Source organism: Microcebus murinus, chromosome 4 (genome assembly GCF_040939455.1).
Source record: "Microcebus murinus isolate Inina chromosome 4, M.murinus_Inina_mat1.0, whole genome shotgun sequence".
Taxonomy (NCBI): Eukaryota; Metazoa; Chordata; class Mammalia; order Primates; family Cheirogaleidae; genus Microcebus; species Microcebus murinus.
Window position 1 is genome coordinate 14,016,601 of NC_134107.1, and position 22,432 is coordinate 14,039,032.

The 22,432-nt window shown below is 54.6% G+C and overlaps 2 protein-coding genes across 3 annotated transcripts in view; one reads left to right on the forward strand and one right to left on the reverse strand.

Moving 5' to 3' along the window:
- Positions 1-9,732, reverse strand: part of FADS2 (fatty acid desaturase 2) — a 31,274-nt gene extending 21,542 nt beyond the window's left edge. Inside the window, exons 1-2 of one of the 2 annotated variants that reach the window (XM_012778263.2) lie at positions 9,422-9,732; positions 948-1,058 (exon numbers count right to left, since the gene is read on the reverse strand). In XM_012778263.2, coding sequence (XP_012633717.1) covers positions 948-1,058; positions 9,422-9,628 — 318 coding nt within the window. In that variant the 5' untranslated portion in view covers positions 9,629-9,732. Of the gene's footprint in view, positions 1-947; positions 1,059-3,781; positions 4,227-9,421 lie in introns of those variants that run through there. The other variant, XM_076001829.1, reaches the window with a different exon arrangement.
- TMEM258 (transmembrane protein 258) overlaps positions 1-22,432 on the forward strand; it is a 108,124-nt gene that overhangs the window by 14,481 nt on the left and 71,211 nt on the right. The gene's annotated exons all lie outside the window — the stretch shown is intronic.

The window sequence follows — 22,432 nt, forward strand, 5'->3', positions numbered from 1 at the left end:
AAGAGTGGGAAGGGCTCACGGGGGAAAGGACCTGGCTTCCCCGGGGAATGTCTCATCCTGGGTGGCAGGGGGAGGTGGCAAGCTCAGAGGGCACCATAGGGCCCAAGGGCAGAGTGAGTAAACGGACCCAGCCTCCTTGCTGGCACGCAGGCCCCACACAGGCTCCAGGGCCCTGCCTGCCAGTGACGGGGAAGCGGACTTCCACGGTGCCAGCCTCAGCCCTCGGGTCACGGCAGGCCTGCTACAGACCTGCACACCCTGCCCGGTGTGAGGCTGGGCCAGATGGGCCTGGGGAAGGGACAGGGTTGAGGACCAGGGAGAGCCAGGCTTCTGGGGCAGGTACATGTGGGCAGGTGAAGGCAGGGACGGAGGGGAGAGTGGAGGAGACCAGCGAGGGGGAGTATTAGAGACCCCCTCCAGCACATTGTACCCTGCCCTGTCGCTTTCATGGGGTCCGGTACATGCACTACTTCATTGTTCAACAAAACAACCCCAGGAGGCCTCAGGTGCTGTTATTTTTCCATATTTCTGTCCCTGAAGCCCAGCACCTGGGAGGGTGCCTGGCCCATAGCAGAGATGAAGAAACGACGACATAATGGTCATTCCTTCTCAAAGAGGTGCCCCCGGACCCCACACCCTGAAGCAGCTACACTTGTCATTATCTGATCAGTGTTTCTGCACTTTTTCCTAGATTGTCATGTACAGGCCCAGCATCTGGTACCTTTCTGGAAAGAAGGGAAGGAGGAGGAAAATGAATCCAGCCAGGAGAAAGGGGATGTCACTAGCTGTCGCCAAGCCCCGGCTCCCAGTGGAGGTTCTGAGGTCCTCCCTGACCACAGGGGATCAGCAGTGGCTCCTGCTGGACAAAACGTCTCTGCCTCAGCCCTGGCCACTCTGGTCCTGGGACCCTCCCGCCCACCCCCACCCAGGTTGCGGGCCCAACTCACGTTCTTGCCGCGGTCCAGGCTGGGCTCCTCTGGGGCCAGCTCACCAATCAGCAGGGGCTTCAAGAACTTGCGCACAAAATCAAGGTCAGGGTGGAAGGCACGGAAGGCATCCTAGGGAGCAGAGGGGAAGGTGGTGAGGCTTAGACCGGCCCTCAGTGTGCTCCTCGGGCCTCAGGGAGGACCAGCAGCAGCTCCGTGTCTACACTCAGACACCAAACGGAATCTCGCATGATCCGGCCCCCTCTGCTGTCTCCAGCCTCATCCCCAGGACAGAGCCCTGGCATCTGCGCCTACATGTGGCATGCTGAGCCCGCCAAGGATCTGTGGATAGATTTGCAGGCTGCCTTTGGGCAAGTCAGGAAAAGGTGCCCCTTCAGGGAGGTGCATTGGGTGGGCACGGGGCTCAGGGAGGACTTGAGCCTGAGCTGCACCAGAGCTGGGTGCCTTGTGCAGTGCACAAACTGCACCACCTACCACCTCTCACCAGTTCCTCACCCACATGTCCACGGTTATCAGTGAAAAGAACAAGGCTGAGCACTACATCGGAAATGTGCTTGCGAGAGCATGTAAACAAAAAAATAATTAAAAAATTAAAATGCAGAATTATGCACAAAGCATTCCTGAACCACGCCCAGGAGGGTCTAAACTATCATTGTATATGTGTTCGGGTGGTGGGATTGTGCCTGGCTTTGTTGACATTACTCTCCAAACTCTCTCTACCATTGCTACCATGTCATGCCTTTTAATCTCCTTGTCCTCGATTATGAAGTAAAAACGTGCCTAGTTTTGGCAAAGTTAGAAAAGGTACAGAGGAATAAAGAGGAAAACAAATGTCGCCTAGAAAGTGGCACCAGTGCCAACAGTTTAGCATTTCTCCTCCCAGTTGTCTTCTGTCTACACTACAAAACATTACAGGCACTGTCCCTTGCAGCGTACACGTTTCTGCTAGACCTGAGCTGGCACAGGGCAGCCCCAAGCGGTGGCAGAAGCAGGTCCCAACGGTAAACAGTGTTCACCCTGCATCAAGCCAAGTTTGGTGGCATTGCTAGGACTGGGGGACATGTCGCATTGCGCCATGAGAAACAAGCCGAAAAATGAACGTAATGGGGAAAAGATGTGGGCTTGTGGGAGGATGGTGTAGATTAAAAGAGACTCAAGGCCGGGCGCGGTGGCTCACGCCTGCAATCCTAGCACTCTGGGAGGCCGAGGTGGGCAGATTGCCTGAGGTCAGAAGTTCCAAACCAGCCTGAGCAAGAGCGAGACCCCGTCTCTACTATAAATAGAAAGAAATTAATTGGCCAACTAACATATAGAAAAAAATTAGCCAGGCATGGTGGCGAATGCCTGTAGTCCCAGCTACTCGGGAGGCTGAGGCAGGAGGATTGCTTGAGCCCAGGAGTTTGAGATTGCTGTGAGCTAGGCTGACGCCACGGCACTTACTCTAGCGAGACTCTCTCAAAATAAATAAATAGATAGATAAATAAATAAACAAATGAGACTCAAAAGATATAAAAATGGCAGTGCTTTCACTTGAAAGACTCTCACTTGGGGGAAAAAATACAAATTACACAAGACTTTTTCTGGGTGGAATGAGAAAATATGAATATGGGCTAAATATTAGATCATATCTATGAATTACTATTCATTTTCTTAAATGTGACAAAGGTATTACGATTATGTTAGAGCGTTACATTAAAGCGTCTCATCTTGTTCTTTGGAGATAATGCAGAAGAATTTAGGGATATAATAACACAACTTATATTATATGAGAATTTAGTTCACATAATACAACTTATTTTCAAAAGAAAATCGCATATGCATAAAGAGGAAGAAAGCAAATGTGTCAAAATGTTAAGATTAGTGCTTCTTGGTTAAGGATATACAGGCGTTCACTTATTATTATTATTTTTTTCCTAAACAGGTGAAGGAAGAATCACTTATTCTTTTGACATTTCTGTATGTTTGGAAAATTTCAAAATTAAAGACAATGAGGGGAAGAGGAAAGCGCTGACAAAGCATCGAAATCTCTTTGTCCGCACACCCGGGGATCTCCCAGGGGTACCTGCCAGTCTCCTCTGGCGTCCTTACTGCATCCCTGGCATTGTCCCTTTAAACGGTCTTTGTTCTATTTGTGTCTAGAACAGACATATGAACCAGCCCTTAGTGCAGGAGAAAACTTGGCGTACGTTTTTTAAAAAGTGTCTGTGCCCCCTAGCTGAGCAGAAAGGGCTGGTGTTAGAGGATCAGATCAAACACGTCTTCAGAGAAAAGACATGCTGTCCTGGGGCCCCGGGCAGGCAGTGGGGAGCCCGGGTTCTGGCACTGAGCAGCTCCTCACAGCCTGCAGGGCCCTGGAACCGCACCTCTTTCCTCTGAAATGCGCTGGTCCCCACCCCAGCCTCGGTGGCCTCTGCAAAATGGCCCTGGGAAAGGCTGGGCAGGAGCTGCCAAGTTCAGGGCCCCAGGGCTGGGCCTGCAAAAACCCCCTTCATTGGTCCTCCTCGAATCAGACCATGGCTCTTGGGAAACGAACGGGAAGTCTTTGGCAGGGCGGTTTCCTGAGGCCCAGCTGCAGCGGCTGATAACTAAATGGTTCCTCTCCGCGTTTCATCGAAAGGCAGAACTCAGCGATTCGCAAGTGCATTCACCTCGGCTCCTATCGCCACCCCCCCACCCGTGGGCAGGGGAACCCGGGGGAGCAGACAGACATCAGAGCCCTGCCTGGACCTTGGCTGCTGCATGGCCATCGCAGGGGGCTCTCGGGCAGCTCCCCTCCCCGGGGCCGCACGCCACCAGCGCTGTTCACATCACCTCCCTGACGCCCCAAGCCCTACTTTGCAGACTCTGGAGCGCAGAAGTGAAGTGCTGGGCTCCATGGAGCAGAGACAGGATCAAATTCAGGTCCACTGGCCTCCAGGGACCCCTCTTTCCCACGCTTCCTGCCATTTTAGAAGACCGAGCGCTGTTGCATTGGCTCGTTGTCCTCAGTGGATCTGGCAGCTTTCCGGCAGGCCTGGCGTGAAGGGTCCTGAACACACCAAGCTCCGCCCCACACCAGGGCGGGCTCCATTTGGGACTCGGTCTCCTCGTCACCTCCAAGAGGCTTCTCCCAGCCGCCCGTCTGGAGCCGCCCTCTCCCACCCGAGGCTTTCTCCGAGCCGTTGCCGTTGCATCCTCTTCACCGCGGTCGCCAAGGTCAAGACTGTGTAACGTGCTCACTTCTCTGCAGCCCGTCTCCTCCAGGGGAACAGGGCCACGAGAGGAGGACCACGCCCGCCTTGTTCGCTGCGATAAGCCCAGTGCCCGCAGTGGGGCCGGGCACGAGGGCTCATGGGCTGATGAATGAAGCCGGGACCCCGCGGCTCTGCACACTCTGATCCCAGCAGACGCCTCCACTCTGCAGTCCTGTCCGGGCGCTTGTCCTCTTCCACTGTTCCACACAACTTGGCTTGTGCCTCTGGGACACCAGAGCCCCCCCCCCCCCCCCAGCACTCCCGCGTCAGCGGCCGGCACGGCTGCCATCTGCTGAGCTTACGTCGCAGGCTGGCCCTGAGCCGCAGCAGTGGCTGGCACACATAAGCTGCTACTCTTTACCCAACTCAGTGAGGCAAGTCCTGTCTTAGACATGAGAAAAGAGGTGTAGGTTGGTGAAGCCACTTGCCCAGGGTCACACTGGAGGAGTTAGCTGAGCAGAGTCCGAGTCAGGTGTGCCTACCTGGAACATTTATCGCTGTGAGCACAAAGGCTTCAATCAAAACGAGCTTCCTTTTCCCTGAGAGTTAGTCGTTTTTTTGTGTCTCTCCCTTCAACCTGCCATCAGTGTGTCTCGCACACTTGCAGCTGTTTGGTTACAGGGACGTCTGGCGGGTGCAAGGTAGGCCGTGGTGTGAATCAAGACGGGGCCAACCCAAACGTTGACTTTGGAACAAGAATTGGAACCAGGCTCCATCCTTGTCTGACAGGGAGAGAAGCCAAAGACTTTCCAGGAAGAAGGCCAGGAACACAGGGAAGAAAAAGGAGCAGCGAGCAGGTGGACAGGACAGGCAGGGCAGGTGTGTGTTGGGGGTGGGAAGGTTAGCACACCCAGGTTCCTAAGTGTACCTTGCACTCTCCGGTCCTGCCATCCCCCAGCCCTGACGCCAGCCGACTTCTCTCCATGGGGACATGCTCCTGCTCTGCCCTACTCCAGGTGCAACTCACAGCCCCTCCCCCACACCGAGCGCCCGCTGCCACGACTTGTTTCTGGCTGTGCCCATCTCCTCCGCAGAGCAAGGCTGGTAACTAGTCAAGTGTTACACCTCAGGGCACTTGGCCCAGGCCTTGGGAAGTGCAGAAGGAGCAGACTTAGGGCAGACGGTGCAGCAGACAGCAGTCCTGGGGACCGGGACACTGTGGAACAAGTGACCCAAGAGGAAGGAGAAGCAGAGGAGGGAACCTCATGTTCTTGGGTGGAGATTAAGAGCCAGACAGGGATGCTGACTTCCTTCTTGCAGCAAGAAGATGCAGGGAGCCCCGTGCCATGTCCCCTCCAAGGAACGATGCAATGGAGGCTGGTGGGGCAGAGGCCGGTGGGGGCCAGAGTCCCGTGGTGAGAGCATCCCCACTAACACAGGTCACATATACTCCCTGGGGGTGGAAGGTCAGGGCTGTACAGGAGAGAGGCCCCTGCAAAGGCAACCCGGACATGAAGGAATTGTTGCCACTTTCATCTCTGAACCACTCCCCAGGGATGCTGGGGCTGGACATGGAGCCCCCATTGAGACTGCATCAGAGGGCTCCCACCCAGGCCTCAGCTGGGGGGATGGAGCTGCCCTCCGGGCCTAAGAATTCATGAAGCTGGGACTCAAACCCAGGACCTCTGCTAGTAAATGCCATGGCCCTCCTGCCCTGTGTGGAGGAGGACAGAGTGTCACTTACAATCCGCTGCTCTTTCACAATGGCAGCATAGAAGCAGGTTGAAAGATGAAACACATCTCTAGCTTCTTCTCACCTGCCCTTGATTCTAAGAAGTGATACATGTGGACAGGGCAGGAAAACCTGCTGAGACAAGGGGAGGGGGGCTGGTATCTAGAGGTAGAGGGTCCAGACTCAAGCCCCAGCTTGAGAGAGAGAGAGAGAGAGAGAGAGAGAGAGAGATCAAATCTAGTAGATGGAGGTCACTATCTGTGATTTATTCATCTTTGTGCCTGGGGCCCAGCTCAGAGCCAAAGAGATACTCAGGGAATGACTGATGAGTCATTGCTGAAGATGAACAGTCCCAAGTGGGGGCAACTCCACAGGGTGGGACTGCCATGAAAAGAGCAGACACTCTTGGGGCACAGGCGAGGGCTCCTTTTGCCCACAGCAAGGCAGGGAAAGGAGAAGAGCAGAGGACCAAAAGGAAGAGATCAGAGAGGCAGAAACAGGAAGGGAAGGAGGGAAGGGAGGAGGGGAGCTAGGAGGACATGGTGGCAGCAGAACCTGAGTTGAGTTCTGAGCGCTGCCACTTGAGTGAAGTTTCTGTATCTTGGAGCAATGAGAGATACCTACAGGGCTGATCTGAGGGGGAAATGAGATAGGATGTACGAACGTGCTATGTGAGCTGCAAAAGTTAAGCAACTTTTATTACTATACGCAAGACCAAGGTTTAACTTCTGCAGAAGGACTAAATGACAGTCACCCCGTCCTTTTGGAGAAGAGGTGGGTCCTGACAACTTAGGTCTTTTCTTATTCAGAAACAGGAAAATGCCCTATTGAAGCCCCCAACTGTACCACGAATGGCTTCCTTGACTTCCGGCCTCTTTTCCCAGCCTCTTGTTGGGACATAACTGCACCGTGATTAGCTCAGATCGGTGCATGGCAGTGCTCCAAGGGATCTAACCTCTACAAGCTGATCGGTCCTTCCCCAAACTTTCCATTTATATAAACTGCCACTCCGCAGGGTCTGAAGAAGTCTACACCCCAAGGAGCAAAGCCACTTGCTCAACAGCCTACACCCTCCTGCTGCTCAAGGCCTTTTTCCAACCAGGTCCCAGATACTTTAAAGCACAGATGCCAAAGAGAATCCAGCTGCTCACTCCATCATTATTCAACTATATCCCCATCAGTGTATTTCATGCCCCAAAAGTTTTAGATTTGGGGAACAGGGATTGTTTTTATGTCTTGCTACACCAAATAAAGCTAGCAGGGATGCAAATGTTTTCTTCCAAATTCCTCTTTGCATTCTTTACGTTCCAGCTGTTTCATAATTCCCGCTCTTATTCTTGTTTGCCCAAGAATACTCAATTTCATTTACCTAGTGCTTACAGCTCAAGGAGTGCTCCTCCATGAATCAGTGTCACTGAAATAGGTACAGGTGTATCTTATAGAGAAGCAGGGAGGCTCAGTCAAGCGACAACAGCAAATGGATGAGCCCAGCAATCACATCTTTCTTTAATTCCAGGCTGGTTTCTACCTGGGCTTTCTTAGAATGAGGCAACTAACATCCAAGATGCTAGATTTACAGTCCATGAAAGTTACACAAAAAGCACCAGGGCAGGATCAGAAATGAAGAGAGGGTTACATCCTTATGAGACAAACTTACGAGACAGAGGAGGGGGAAGGGAAGAGTAGGGCATCCTCTTCATCTGACAGGACAGATCTGAGACCTGATTTTTGGAGGAAACTCGTTGTTAAAGTCAGGTGAGCACAGAACTTGACATCCAGAACAAGGATGAAATCAATCTCTCATCGTAATTAAACTATAAAGTTCAAGGCAGTTGCCAGACCGAGCATCCACATAAGAAAATATATTTATTTAACAATATCGAATAATCAGACCAAATACATCATTTTTTACTTTTTAAGGAGGGCCCAGACAGGGCAGGAACCTTCCACAATTTACCTATGAAATCAGGAACAGGCTAGCACAAGTCCAGCAACACATGGAGGGAAGATCCCACCCAGGATCCAGAAGGTCTTTTACTTGGGAATCGCCTTTACTCAAGCTCCTCATGGGGCTGTGGAAAGGTCCAACTGAGACAGTACACTGAAGGTATACGAAAAGCTCACAGCCACCAAGTTCTAATTAGCATCACCAACTCTCCAGGCTAGAGAAGCATCCACAACCAGGTACCACAGGATGGGGTTAAAAGCTGTAGGCTATAGGCACATGGCTGGCCTTGTCTCAACCTTGGATAAGCCTGGGCCCTGCTCACCAAAGCCACCCTGCCATTGACCTGCCTGGGTTGTGGCAGCCTGCTCTGGCCTGCCTAGGCCCATCGCCATGGCAAGAGGTCAAGAGTTGGGCCTACACAGCTTGGACACCAAAGCCCAGGGACAGGTCAGCATCCTAGACCTCTAGGTGGAAGGATCTAGCCAAGTTATCCCTCCTTTCTGCCCCTCCCCTCTTCACCTTCCCCAAGTTCTCTATCCCACCAGACCCTGTTTCTCTGCCTCCAGCTCTCTGCCACCAAGAACAGCCCTTTCTTCCCTCCCTGCCAGTTCCTTCCTCCTCTTGCCCATTGGAGTCCCCGGGGCTCCAGCTGCACCTTTAAGGAAATGCAAGGATTCCAGACTGGGGCCACGCTGGGGTGCTGTGGCTGGGGTGCTGTGTAATCACTGAGCCACACATTTGGTGTGGGTAATGAGCCCTGGCTCATTTGGGGAGGCCCATTGCCTTTAAGAGTGCAAGATGAGGGAACGGCTTTCCTGGCAGGATTTAAAAACAGAGGGCCATTGAGTTGAATGTCCGAGAGTGACCCGCGGTGCAGACAGACCTGTTGCCAAGGCAGCCTAGTGCTGCTAAATCCGCCCAGCTTAAGGTTCCCTCTCAACCTGAGCTTTGCAAACTCCAGCCGGTTCTCTTGCCACCAATTCCCCAAACCGGTCCCCAAACGGGCAGACCCTTGGAGTGGGTCAGGATAATCCTTGCGAGCGTGGGAACCCAAGCTAGTAGGCTCGGAGGCAGCCACTGCGGACCTTAGACAAGAGTCCAAGCAGGAGCGAGGCCCGGTCGGGACGAGCTTTCCTTCTCTGCCCACTAGTCTGGCTGGAGAGCGCGGGTGCGCGCCGAGTCCCACACCTGGCTGCCTGCTCTCCCGCTCCTTTCCCCCGGGCCCAGGCGCGGCCATCTTCCAGGCCCGGGTTTTGGCGCCCGGGGCCCGAGCGCCCCCTCTGGGGAGTCCCTGGCTCCGGGTGAACCCGGCCGAAGGAGCGGACGCGTGGGTCCCAGATCGCGCTGCAGACCCTGCTCGGCTCTCCACCGCTGGGACCTCCGCCGCCGCGCTGCCTCCTGGGGTCCAAAATTCGACCCCACCCCGTCAGCCCAGTTGGCCCAGAGGAGGAGGATTCGGGGCAGGGGAATGAGAGCCAGGGATTCGCTTTCCTTCCCTCCTGACGTCCTGGACGTCCCAAGCTCCATTTAGCGCTGGACGTCTGTTTGGCGCCCAGAGACCCAGGACTCCTGACTCGGCCTGCAGCAGAGAAGGGTGGCTGGGGAGCCCCCAGACCCTTACCGTAGCATCTTCCCCCGCGTAGTGCCCGATGACCCGGTGGCCCCCCGGATGCCGGCTGGACCATTTGGTGATGTTGTAAACCTTGCGGTCGATGACGAGCCACTTATCCGTGCGCAGGTTATGCTTCTGAATCTCCTCCCAGCTGAAGGTGGGCATGGGCGACTCGCGCTCCGTTGCCCCCTCGCCCTGGTTCCCCCCCTTCCCCATGCTGCCCGCCACCGGGTGCCCCGTGCAGCGCGGCCTCCCCGCGCCGGCTGCTCGCTGCGCAGACGGCGCCCTGCCGGCCGGTGTGTGCCGCCCGGGCCCTCTTCGCTTTCGGCTTTTGTCTTCTACTCCTCCTCCCACCGCGCCCCCTCCCCCAGCCTCCGCGCCCGCGCTCGGGAGTATCCCCGGCTCCCGGCGTAGTATCCCTGGCTCCCAGCGCCCTCGAGCGGCCCCGTTCCTCCGCCCCTCCCTCAGCCCGCCCGCCGTGGACTTTTGCCACCAGTAGAAACTGTGGGGTAGCTCAGGGCCTCGACGCCTCCTCCGCCCGCCCCTCCGGCTCCCCCCGCCCCGGGTTCCGCATCCTCCCGCGTTCCCCGCCGCCCGGGTTTCCACAGTGATCAGCAGAGCGCCTGCACCAATCGGGTCGCGTTGCCCCGCCTGCCATTGGCTCAGTAGGATCTTTCGAAGGCGGCGGGCTGGAGCTGCGGGTCCCCGGCTCCCCCGCCCGCCGGCATGGGGTCGAGCCCCGCCGCGAGGCCGGCTACGTGTCCGACCTCCACCCTCCCCCGCTCCGGCCGCGGGCGCCGGAGGAGATCCCAGGGGACATCTGGGCCGGCGCGCAGGGGCGGTGACTGGGCGCCGCGCTCCGGGGCGCGTGCGCGCACGTCCGGCGCTTCGGGCTTTGCACCTGATGCCGCCCAAAGAGGACTCGGCCGCCCTGGGGCGCGAGCCTCGGGTCTGACGAACTCAAGTCGGGGACTGGCTTGGCTAGGTGACGCCCTTCCCCCGCCCGCTGGAATCGGAGCCCCGGGCTCCCACGTTGCCGCGCCATCACATTGTCTGGCGCCCTCCTGCATCCTCCCTCCTGCTGCCACCCTGGAGAAAGCGGCCGGGCTCGGGCTTGTCCGGGGCTTTGAACCCTCTAATCAGACAATCTTAGAAAAGAATTGCGGACTCTCTGCTCCGCTTCCTTGTGCTAGGCGCCATGGTGGAGGGCGGGGGGAGAGGACGAGGAGCAGGACGCAGTCCCTGCCTTGGACTCAGGAAGCTCAGCCCAGCAGCAAGACATGGAGGGGCAGTGCGGGACCACATACGATTAGGGGATAAATGTGGTGTAAAGACCCCAGGAAATGAAGACTGCCGTTTCAAAGGGATGGAGGAGGGTCGGTTTTCTAGGTGTGGGGGCGCAGCCGGCTGGGGCTGCCCAGTGCCCAGAGCCTGACTGGCGCCAGAAGGCTGACTGGGGACAGTGGGAAGTTAAGGATGAACAGAGGGGTGGGGTGCAGTTACAGCCCCTGAGTGCCAGCACACCCTACTCACAGATTCTCACCACTGTGAGATAAACCCCAAGAGGCAGACAAGACCCATGTCGTTAACTGTGACTGGGGAGCCTGAGGGTAAGAGCTGAAGTGGCCAAAGGGCACAGTTAGCAAGTGGCACAGCGGGACCCTTCTAGACTCCACTGATGCACCGGCAGTGGGAAGGTCCCTCTGGCCAGCTGGTGGGGGTGCGCTGGGAGGCCAGAGGGAGCCCCTTTCATGCCATTCCCACAGTCTGTGACCTCTTTGATAGCGACCTCCTTGATAGCACCGTGGTTTCACACTGGTATGGGTCTGAGCATCCTTCACTCACGACAAAGACGCCCAGAGCGCGGCCTCTCTGGCTCTGAGGACCCCAAACGGAAAGACGACATCCAAGCGGAAAGGCCCCCAGCAAGATAAGAGAGGATGAAGCAAGCGAGGGGGAGAGGACGCTGACCTCTGGCCAGTTAAAGGTTTACTGACACAGAACCAAGGGCGCCAGTTTTTTCAAAAACGGATTAACACAACACATAGAAAACTTTAATGAAAAATGTTAAAGCACTGTGGAGCTCAGAGGAGAGGGTGACATCTGAAAGGGAAGCCCAGGGGATGTCTGAGGGAGGAGCCCCTGAAGGCTCGGAGGCCCTAAAAGGCAGCGTGTGCGGTGGCCTGCGTGGGGTGGGTGAGAAGTGGATCGGCCACGACCTGGGGTCCCAGCAGCCCTGGCACAGCACTAGCCAGCAGGGCCTGAGAAAACGTGTTGGACGTGAGTGGACAGTGAGGAATGGCTCCCTCGGGGCCAGCAGTGGGCAGGGTCTACACTGGGAAAAGCCGCCCCAGGCCCGAGAGGATGAGGATGGAGGACTTCGTAAAGCAGCATGCTTCGAATCTCTGTGGTGGGGAGGAGAATGGGGAGGGGGGAGGGAGGGGAGAGACCAGCGGGCAGAAGGGTCAGGTCAGAGGCGCGGTTGGTGCTTGAGCAGGGGGGGGGCGCTAAACTAAGGGACCTGTAGGAGGCTGACCCCGCAGCAGACACCGCCTTGCCACTCCTCTTCTTTATTGCCCTCTCTACTCGGAGGGACTGATGCGACTGTTTGCTCAGAGAAAACCCCAGCCAACCCCAGAGTCACTTAGGAAAAGGGGTGATCTCACAGGGGGACGAGATTCCCATGGCTTCCTCCGGTCCCACAGAATGGCCCCGGCCCCGACGCCTGCAGCACCAGAGGACTGCGGCTCCCTGGGGAGCTTGCCAGGACCTTGTCGTGATCATTGTACATTACTTTATCAAGGACAAAAGAGACCAGCCTGAGTGGCTTGGAGCCCAGACTCTCTCAGCCAGCCAAGTGGGTGAAAGGCCGGGTCAGGTGGGGAGGTGGAACCTGTGGGGATGGAGCACATGCCACGCGTCCCCACTGAATGGGTTCCATCTTCTCCGCATAAGGAGTCTCAGATGTCTGCTGGGAGACTGGTGGAGTCGTGGAAGCAAAGAGGCTGGTTAATCAGAGAGACAGGCTGGGTGCAGTGGCACATGCCTGCAATCCCAGCACTCTAGGAGGCTGAGGCAGGAGGATCACTTGAGGCCAGCAGTTTGAGACCAGCGTGGACAACACAGCGAGACCCCCACCTCTACAAAAAAATTTAAAAATTAGCTCAGTGTGGTGGCATGTGCCTGTAGTCCCAGCTACTCAGGAGGCTGAGGCCGGAGGACTGCTTGAGCCCAGGCATTTGAGGCTGCAATAAGCTGTGATCATGCCATTGTACTCCAGCCTGGGCGACAGAGCAAGACCAAAGGGACAAAAAAAAAAAAAAAAAAATCAGAGGGAAAGAGAAAGTGAAAGGCACCCTTCAGCCACCCAGCAGCCTGTGGGGCCACAAGAATGAATGTGACACTTATACAAGGCACCTGGCAGACAAAGGACTAGCAGAACACCCATGCTGGCTGTTTCCATCTTTTCCTTTCTTTAGTTGAAAGTATGGCCAGGTCATCCCTAGTCTTTAAAAAATCTTCTGAGTGGCTTCCTCCTCCAGCCATCACCCCTGTTCACAGCCCACTCACTGTTGAGTTCTGTGAATGAACAGTCAGCCCAGTCTGGGTCTACCTTCCGTCTTCCCCTCATTTCTCAGATCGTTACCATCTTCCCCTATTCTAACAGTAAAGATAGCGACCCCTGCCATTGGTTTATCAATTTAGGTGTGCAAAGGACTTTCAGATAATGGACAAGAGCACTTGCACAGTGGGCAGAGAAAGCATTCAGGAGGTGGTGGTTCTCATCCTCCCTCCTGGCCTCGTCTCCCAACAGGGGTTATTACTCCATCTCTGCAGATGAAGACATGGGTGCTCAGGGCATAACAAGTCTGGTCCCCCAACCTGCGCTTCGTAGACGGAGTCCTGGAACACGGACTCCAGACCCCGAAGGCAGCCCTCTTAGCCTGTTCCCATCAAGCCTCCAGGAACCCTCTCCGAAAGGTCACCAGCAAGTCGAGTCGTGCCTTCTCAGACCTCTGAGTGGCATCGGGCAGACCAATGTCCTGACACGCTGTGCTCCCTGATTCTCTGACAAGGCACCTGCCCTAACCTGCTCGGAGCCACCCCTTTTCTGCCACCTGCGTTTGTTTCTTTTCCTCCTTCTTCCCTCCAAATGCTCTTGGCCCTTGGCTCACTCAGTATTTTCTCCTTCAGGGACCACATCTGGGATGACTCTGCAGCCCCAACCACATCTACGGCGCCCTCCCTTGCCCAGGGCCGGAGCACCTTCCCACTAGGTTCCCGTGCAGCCACTAGGGCTCCCCGACGTGTGTGTTCTTTGGGCCTATCCAGGTCTAACCTCCAGTTTCTGGTGCAAAACTGAACTGTCATCTTCTTTTCCAAAAACCAGCCTTTGAACTCCTTCATTTCTTTTAATGGTACCAATGGTTCTCCTGTGACTCAGTCTCAGAATTCCAGAATGTCTTTTGCCGCTTCTCACCTCCTGCCTCCCACCCTTGCAGAAAAAAAAAAGGCTGTTGTGTTTAGCAGGTTCTGCCTCCAACAGCATTTTCTTCCACCCCTTTTATTATGCCTCTCGTGCCACTGCCCTGGCGGAGGGTCGCGGGCAGCAGACATTGCACACGCTGCTGCCAGGCTGTCTCACTGTCCCCAAACCTTCAAGGGTTCCTTGTTGCCTAGAGAACTCAGCAGGTGGGTTGAGGAAGGAAATCACGTGGGCACAGCAGCACGGCTGAAGGCCCCTGGGGAAAGAGCCCTGGAATAGAAACGCGAACATGAACTCTAGTCTGGGCTCTGCGGCCACCCCACTTCCTGACCACTGTCATGTCGGTTCAGATCAGGTGATTGGATTAGATCCTAAATTGCCTCCATCTCCAACACGGTAGATACGTGTGGATGTCATGCCTATGTAGAGTTGTGTGTGGATTATTTAACTTGCATTTGTAACAATTTTAAAAGTGCTTTTCTAGCCATTGTATCAGATGATTGTCACAACAGGGCTTTCAGGCAAGCAGAATGTGTATGTATCTCTTCTTTATAAATGGGAAAGCTAAGCATCAAAGGTGTCCAATGGGTTGCCTGAAGTAATGCTAGTGTGGAAAGAGACCGGACTTTGGATCAGATCTGAAAGTCAAGTTCCAGCTACACCCTTACCGAACTTCACTGAGCTTCCATTTCCCCAGCTGTAAAATGGGGATGAGAAGGTAGCACCCACTTCTCCAGATGTTCCGTCCTTTAGGTCACACCGTGTTGGGGCCCCAGCAGTGAGAGTTAGATGTGCGGTGAACCAAAGCCTGGGCGTGGGGGAGGGGCGCCAGCTTGCTAAGGCCCTGCAGGTCCCTGCCCCAAGCAAACTGGGGCCTCTAACCCTGCGTCCGTCTCTCTCCGTCTCTCGGCAGACATCCAAAGGGGAGAGGAGAGGACCCAGACACAGCCAAGGGCGAGCACAGGGGGATCCCCGGTGGTCCAGACTCCGAGACCCTTTGGGGTCTTTGCCGCTCAAACGCATGCGTGTGTTTTGTGGCGTTGGATCAGGTCTCGCCAGGCCTGTTTGTCTTGCTGGTGTGGAGAAGGCATTGCCCTGGGAAACATGACCTCGGCCGTGAGGTGGGATCGATGTCCTCTGAGTCCAGCTGGTGCATGACCAACTCCGAGAGGCTCACTCGGGGCGGAGGGAGCACCGCCATGGAAAGGAAACCACGGCAGACGCAGAGCAGAGGAGTGTGGCCACAGCACGTGGGCACGTGGCACAGGCCAAGATGTGACCGGGTCAGGAGTGCTACAACTTGGGGTGGAGGGCAGCCTGATAACTTTCTGGTCTTAGCTTTAAGACAGGGAAACTGAGGCCCAGAGATTGGGTTGTCCAGAGTCACACAGGAGTTAGGAAATCTGAGACGTTTCCTATTTCTAAGAATGGAATGGTCTAAGCATTTGGATCCACATTCTCACTGATAATACATAAAAATCCTGGATACAGGCCGGGCCCGGTGACTCACGCCTGTAATCCTAGCACTCTGGGAGGCCAAGGCGGGTGGATTGCTTAAGTTCAGGAGTTCGAAACCAACCTGAGCAAGAGCCAGACCCCGTCTCTACTATAAATGGAAAGAAATTAATTGGCCAACTAAAAATATATACAAAAAATTAGCCCGGCATGGTGGCGCATGCCTGTAGTCCCAGCCACTCTGGAGGCTGAGGCAGGAGGATGGCTTGAGCCCAGGAGTTTGAGGTTGCTGTGAGCTAGGCTGACACCATGGCACTCACTCTAGCCTGGGCAACAAATCGAGACTTTAAAAAAAAAAAAAATCCTGGATACGATATCAAAAGTGTCACTAAAATACAGCGGTCACCGATTGCCTCAACTGTGCGAAGGCCCATCAGACCTGGAATGACCTGTCCCTGTGCCAACAGGGCAGCATCCCTCACCTTTGAGTCCCTCCCTGAGGGGAGACAGCACCCTGCCCTGACACCACCATTTGATGTCCTCAGCCGCCTCCCGCTGGAGGCTGAGCAGAGCAGGGACACCCACATGACAAGGTGCTGTCATAAGAAGGACACCACTCCAGTGGTCGTTGATCAAAGAAAAAAAAGGGGACAGAATAGGCCCAAGTTCATTGCCCTCACTTTGCTCTGCTTGGCTCATTCCTTTCTGATTTTGAGTAGATAATCTCTAAATCCCCCTCTCATCTGTGATACTGCTTTCCCGAAGGTTGATAGGTTGCTTCAAGTTCAAGGCACCACCTCTCCTGTTCCCAGGTGGCCGACTGAGGAGACGGGCAGTGTGTGCAGGGGCCAGCCCGTCCCCAGTGCTGGCTGCTGGGAGGACTTGCCTGCCAGGTCTCTGAGTCATCTGGGGAAGCTGTCTGCGCTGGTACCAGACCAGCAACTGCTAAAGGCCTCGCTCCCCATAGGAATCCACCCTGGAGTAAAAGAGGCTCCAGTCTCACCTCGCCTCGCCTCACCTCCTGCCCCAGGCCCTGACACTGAGTGTGATGCAGGGAGAGGCTACCTCATCCGTCTGCTCTAAGCCCCCAAATTCCAATCTGCACTTCCGCACCCTCAAAGAGGTCCCACGGGTCTGCCAAGCCACCTACACCTCCCGGCTGTGTTGGAGGTGTATTTCCCCTCCCCAGCCCCAGGCACTACCCTGGTCTGGCCAACTGCATCTTCCTGTCTAGAGTTCTGCACCCAGCATTTAAGACCCTTGGTGGTCTGGCACCTACCTGCTCTTTTCCTAGCCTCCAGCCATCCGGAGTTGCTCAGTGTTGCCCACCCACGGCCTGACCTCCCAGTCCTGCTGGCTCTTGGCCTGTGCTCATCTCCGGGCCAGGGGGCCACCTCATCTGCCTGCGACTCCTACTCGGCCTTCGGCCCCAGCTGGGGAGTTGGCTCCATCGTGGCAAAGTCAGAAGTCCCTCCTCTGGGTTCCCAAAGCACGTATATATACATGGCGTCAAATTATTTCTCTAACTGCCTCCACCACCCACCCTGTGAGTCCCTTGTGAGCAGAGGCTGAGTCTGACTGTGTTGAATCCGTGGTGTGACACGTGCTGGACGCTCATTAAGTCCGGGCGGAATTCATCTCCCGGCAGAGTTTTGGGGAAAGACGTCTGGCTCACACCAGAGCCGTGGGGGCGTCTCACCTCGAGACCCTGCTGCTAGGCCAAGCTTCCAGGCCCTCCCCAGAAGTAAGTGTGGTATGGTGCAAAGCCATACCTCCCCAACCACCCTGTGTCACATTCCAGCTTTGCCTCTCAATTGCCCACTGCATGCCCTTGAACATGTCATTCATTCATTCATTCATTTATTCAGTCAGCATTTAATGGACATTTTGGTGGCTTTGGTGTGTGTCAACTTAGCTAAGCTGAACTACATTTCCCAGAATTCCTTTGCCCCCAGGGTCCTGGGTTAGGGTTGGCCATAGGACAAATGCCTGCGAGATTTGGAAGGCAGAAGTGGCGGCAGCCATTTTGTTACAATCTGTAGGTTGTGCAGAGCAGGCACAAGGACACCTGGTGCACACTGTGGCTGGACTGCTGGCTTACCTTGTTGGGCTAGGGCAGCCGCTGGGCCCACAGGTCCTCCAGGTGCTGGGCCAGGTGTGCGGCTCTGGGGTAAGGTCCCCAGGTTGTCTCTCAGGTCACCTGCATCATGGAGACTGCAGGTGGTGAGAGCCAGACACAGTTCCAGCTTGTTCTTTGTCTTCCCCACCTAATGTCCATCTTCCCTCCTGACCTCAGGCCCAGCAGAGACACGGAGACAAGCCCTCCCACGGACTAATTAACCAGCTCCCACCAGCGAGGGAGGTGTGGCTCCTGCGGTAACCCCTATTCTCTCTATTCTCGCTTCTGATGGAACCCCCGAGGGGTGCTGTGCGACAGGCCCCTCCTCGCACTGGAGATAGGAAAATAAACAATGGGGGTGGAGGGGCAGTTAAACGATCTTTAAGATTCCCAACTGCCGCGTCACATGTGTGACTGGACGAGCCCCAGGGAAAGGCACATGGAACCACTCTTTGCACATCGCTGGTGGAAGGAACAGAAGGAAATAACGAAGGGCCAAGAAGCCACTCGGGAGCTAGGCTTTGATGACCTTGAGGCTGTGTCTACCTGGGGCTACAGAGAGACCTTTGGCCTCTGACCACTAGTTAGTCCAGTTAAACAACCACCTGTTATTTTCCTTTCCGTTAACCCCGAGGTCAAAGGCCTTCCATGCTCTGTGCAGGAGATGGGAGGTTTGCAGCCTTTATACTGTCCTTTTTAAACTATCAGTAGTAGAGAAACGGCTTTTAAAAAAATTTCCAATCTGTCACAGATGGACCCTTTCATAACATACAATAAAAATGAATCGTTAGGAAAATGAAATGCAAAAAATCCGGTATCAGAGCCCAGATGTTTAAATTAGAGATAGTAGGCGTAAAATCATTTCATCAAATCGCCATAAGCATTCCTAAATGCTGACTCTCAATTCTTGCATTTTCCTCACCGTGGACTGGTCACCAACAATCCATACGCAGTGCTGACGTGTGCACCACACTTTGAGTAGACCAGAGCCCTGGCTTCCCAGTGGGCAGGACCGCTGGTGAGGTTTCTTACTCTTCTGGTGCAGGAAAAACAAAGAAAATAGGCCTTGGAGGCTCTCACCCGGTGACCATGCTTGGAGACCAAACCTCCCAAGGACTCAGGTGTCCCATCTGTGAAATGGAGCACTGGTGGAACGATGAGGGGACACATGTGAGAGCGCATTGTAAATGCTTTCTGCTGCGCAGCCAAGATGAGCTGAGCCCGGGTGGGCTTTGGCTGTGGCTGCACATTCTGGTAGTCACGGGAGCAGGGACAGAGATAGACAGACAGGGAGAGGTCTTGCCGAAGGATCACTGTCATGAGATCTCTCTCTCTGAGACTGAGGAAGGGCACACGTGCTGCCTCTGCAGACAGAGAAAAATCAGAGGACACAGAGCAGAGAAGGGCTCGTACCCCCTTCCTAGGAGGCACGTGACATGGTTTGGGGCAGTAAAGTCAGCTTAAGGAGTGTGTTACTTTGGGAGTGTGGACAGGTTGGGAAGTGTGGGGTCCTCCGCAAGTGCTTGCTAGCAGGGGCAGCTTCGAGGCATGTTCTTTTTATTAGAGACGAGGTCTCGCTCTGTCACCCAGACTGGAGTTCAGTGGCCTGACTCATAGCTCATTGCAACCTCAAACTCCTGGGCCCAAGTGATCCTCCTGCCTCAGCCTCCCAAGCTGGAGCTATAGACATGTGCCACCACATCCGGCTAATTTTTTTTTTTTTTTAAATTTTTGTAGGGATGGGGTCTTGCTGTGTTGCCCAGGCTGGTCTTGAACTCCTGGCCTCAAGTGATCCTCCTGTCTCAGCCTCTCAAAGTATTGAGAATACAGGTATGAGTCACATCGCCTGGCCTGAGGCATGTTCTTTAAGGGGGCAAAAGTAGACAGGTTGGCGAGCCCAACTAACCTACTCTCTGTGGGCCCCCGTTATAACTAGGGAGACTTTGACCTACAGCATGCATTCCCAAGGGGCCAGTATCACCCCCCCCCAAAGGAGCAGAGGGGAAAATCTTGTTGTGTTTATATATAAAGCACAGATATGCCTATAGTATATAAGCAGCATATCTGTGCTATTAACATTTCCAGTGTCAGGGTTATGATCAGGGAGGGAAATGTTCCTTAGGGGTTCGGTAATAAAAGAAGGGTTTAAATACACCAACCTAGAGGGTCTATAGTCCTGCCGTTATGTAGACGGATGCAATAAACCAGTGAAATTCGTTCACACGCGCTCATTGTGAGCTCACTGGTACCCCCAGGCTGCTAATTTGCGTTATTAGTAACCACAAACCCCAAACTCCTGACACCCGACAAGCGGAGACACCACAGGAGTTTGTAGTCTTTCCTGTTCCTGCCACTCCTCCATACCAGGCAGGTCTCTTCCAAAGCCCTGATCTGTCTGCAGGTCTCTGGGCTGTCTTAAGACGCTGCCAGCTCATCCCAGGGCTGAGATTCCAGGAGGTGTAGTGCGGACTGTGAGCTCTAGCGAGCAGGGCCCTGCTCTTCCACCAGCCTCAGCGACAGTGCCTCAAGCCTGTGGCCGTTCCAGACACATTAGCTGTAGGAAGAACTCTTCCCTTCCTCACCCCTGTGCCCAGCCTCTCTCTCCCTCTCCCGGTCTCCCTCTGAGCCTCCTGTCGGTCGGCTATCCAGCTTCCACTCTGCCCTGCTCCGTTCAACTTGGGTGACCTTAAAACATAGGTTGGATCCTGTCACTCCCTGCTTAAAACCTTCCCCGTTGTACTTAGAAGAGTCCAAAACTCCTCAAGGCTGTTTGCTGTTCTGCAAAGTCAAGTTCTTTCCTGTTTCATGGCCTTTGCCCAAACTGTTGCCTCTGCCTGAAATGACCCGCTCCCCCTGCCCGAGTCTGGCTGTAAAGTCACAGCTTCGAGGAGTCTGCACCCACCCCCGTCGCCTCCTACTCTCTGCCACCTTGTTTGTTTCCTTCCTACTTAGTCGCAGGCAGCGGTTGCACTTTTGTAGCGGTTGGTTTGTTGGTTTATTGTCTCTTCTTGCTAGACTGGAAACTTCCCGAGGGCAGGACCGGGTCCCTCTTGCTCACTGCTCTATACTCAACGGCCACAGAGTGCCCAGCGCAGAGCGGGCATCCGATGCTTATCTGTGGGCGGCTCTGCGGGGCCAGCGCTGTGCCGTGGGAAGGAGCCAGCTGACGGGGCTCGTGGGAATGCACGCGTGAACGGTCGGGGACTGGAAGACGGGCCCTCACTGGGCCTCCCACCCGGCACGCAGGTCCACACGGGCTGGGGACAACAGGGCTGAGGTCAGAGAGGGTACTGCCCAATATTCTCCAGGGTATAGGCCCGAGTGAGCCCTGGGGGACTTCACAATCTTGATAATCCACAACAGCTATTGGTAATTAACCTGGAGGCTAAAATTCAAGTTTCTAACTCCTCTAGGTAGAAAAGTGATCCCTCCCCCGCCCACTCTTGTCAATATGTCCCAAAGACTGGACAGGAGGGAAGAGGAGGCTTGGCCACCACTCCTGCAGGGTCGCAATGTCGGCAACGCCAATGCACTTCTTGTCTGCTTTTTATTTTGAAGGCACTACCATGACTTCTATGCAGTTTCCATGAAAAATATCCCCGCAACCCGATTCAGCCAACCTAATTCATCGTGCTGTTAGTAACACCGGTGGGCTTACATTTTCAAGGAATCGTCATATCTTCAGTCTCCCTGATTCGGCCAGCCTAACCATCGGTGCCATGCCCTGGGGAGGCAAATAGAGAGAAAGAGGGTCAACTATCTAGCATATACCAGAGCCGTGCATATTAGCTCATTGCTGAGTCACTACCTGAGAAGTAGGTTTTATTTTCATGTTACAGAGGAGGAAAGAGACTCAGGGACAATAATATGTAACTTATCAAAAACCACAAACGTATTAGCTGAGAACTCATTAAGAGTTCTTCAACAGAACATGCTGTATTTTTATGTCTTAAGGATATGTGGTATAAGGTTTGCACTTGGATTAAATCGGAACATCCGCTGCACAGTCCATGATGGAGGGAGATTTCATTAGCGAGGAGCCAATGTCAACAAAGTCAAAGAACATCGGTTTCTCAGCCAGCACATGAGCGCTGGGCGACATCGGCTGGGGTGAGATGAGATTAGAGGTATTTCAGCAACATGGAACGAAAACCTCACTGGACCAGTCAGCCTGCGTTCAGGTCCAATCTCGTTTGTCACATACAGTGTGCCTTTGAACCAGCCTGTCACCTGTCTGGGCCTCAGTTTCCCGAACAATAAAACAAAGAGGTTGAGCTATATGTCACTTATATAGTCCCTCCTGGCTTGAATGTTCTGCGAGTGAATCATTCATCATGTCTAGGTCTCAATTCAACCTTCCTGGACATGCCAGAACCTTTCCTGAATTCTTTTCTGACCGGCATTACCATGCTTCCTGGCTCCAAGTCACAAAAATTCAGGGCCCCCGCTGCCTTCTCTCTATCACCCTCCCCCCTGTATTCTTTCTTTGATGTAATTCAGATTCCACGGGCTCCTATCCACGCCTGCCGCTGAGGGGCCCTGGGACTGCTGCCGAGATCTGGACTGCTTCCCGCCGTGTGGCTGGGGAAGGTACATGGAGTCTCCAAGGTTACTGGAGTCCAGGAGGACAACACAAGACAGCAAAGTGACACTAGTGAAACATACAGAATCATTGATCTGATCTCAAACTCCTGACCTCAAGCGATCCTCCCGGCTCAGCCTCCTAGATCTCTAGGATATAGGCATGAGCCACCACGCCCTGTGAATCATCAGGTCTGAGACAGCTGGGCCCAGCCTGGATCCTCTGGTGTGGACCCTATAGCCAGGCCTTTGTCCTTGGCACAGAAAGTGCCAGTCTGGAAGGAGCATGGCCAGTCCCCACTGTCTGCCTGTCTGAATGTTTCCTGAATTGGCCTTACAGTGCTAACGGGGTCGGAGATGAGAGGTTGTAGGTTCATTT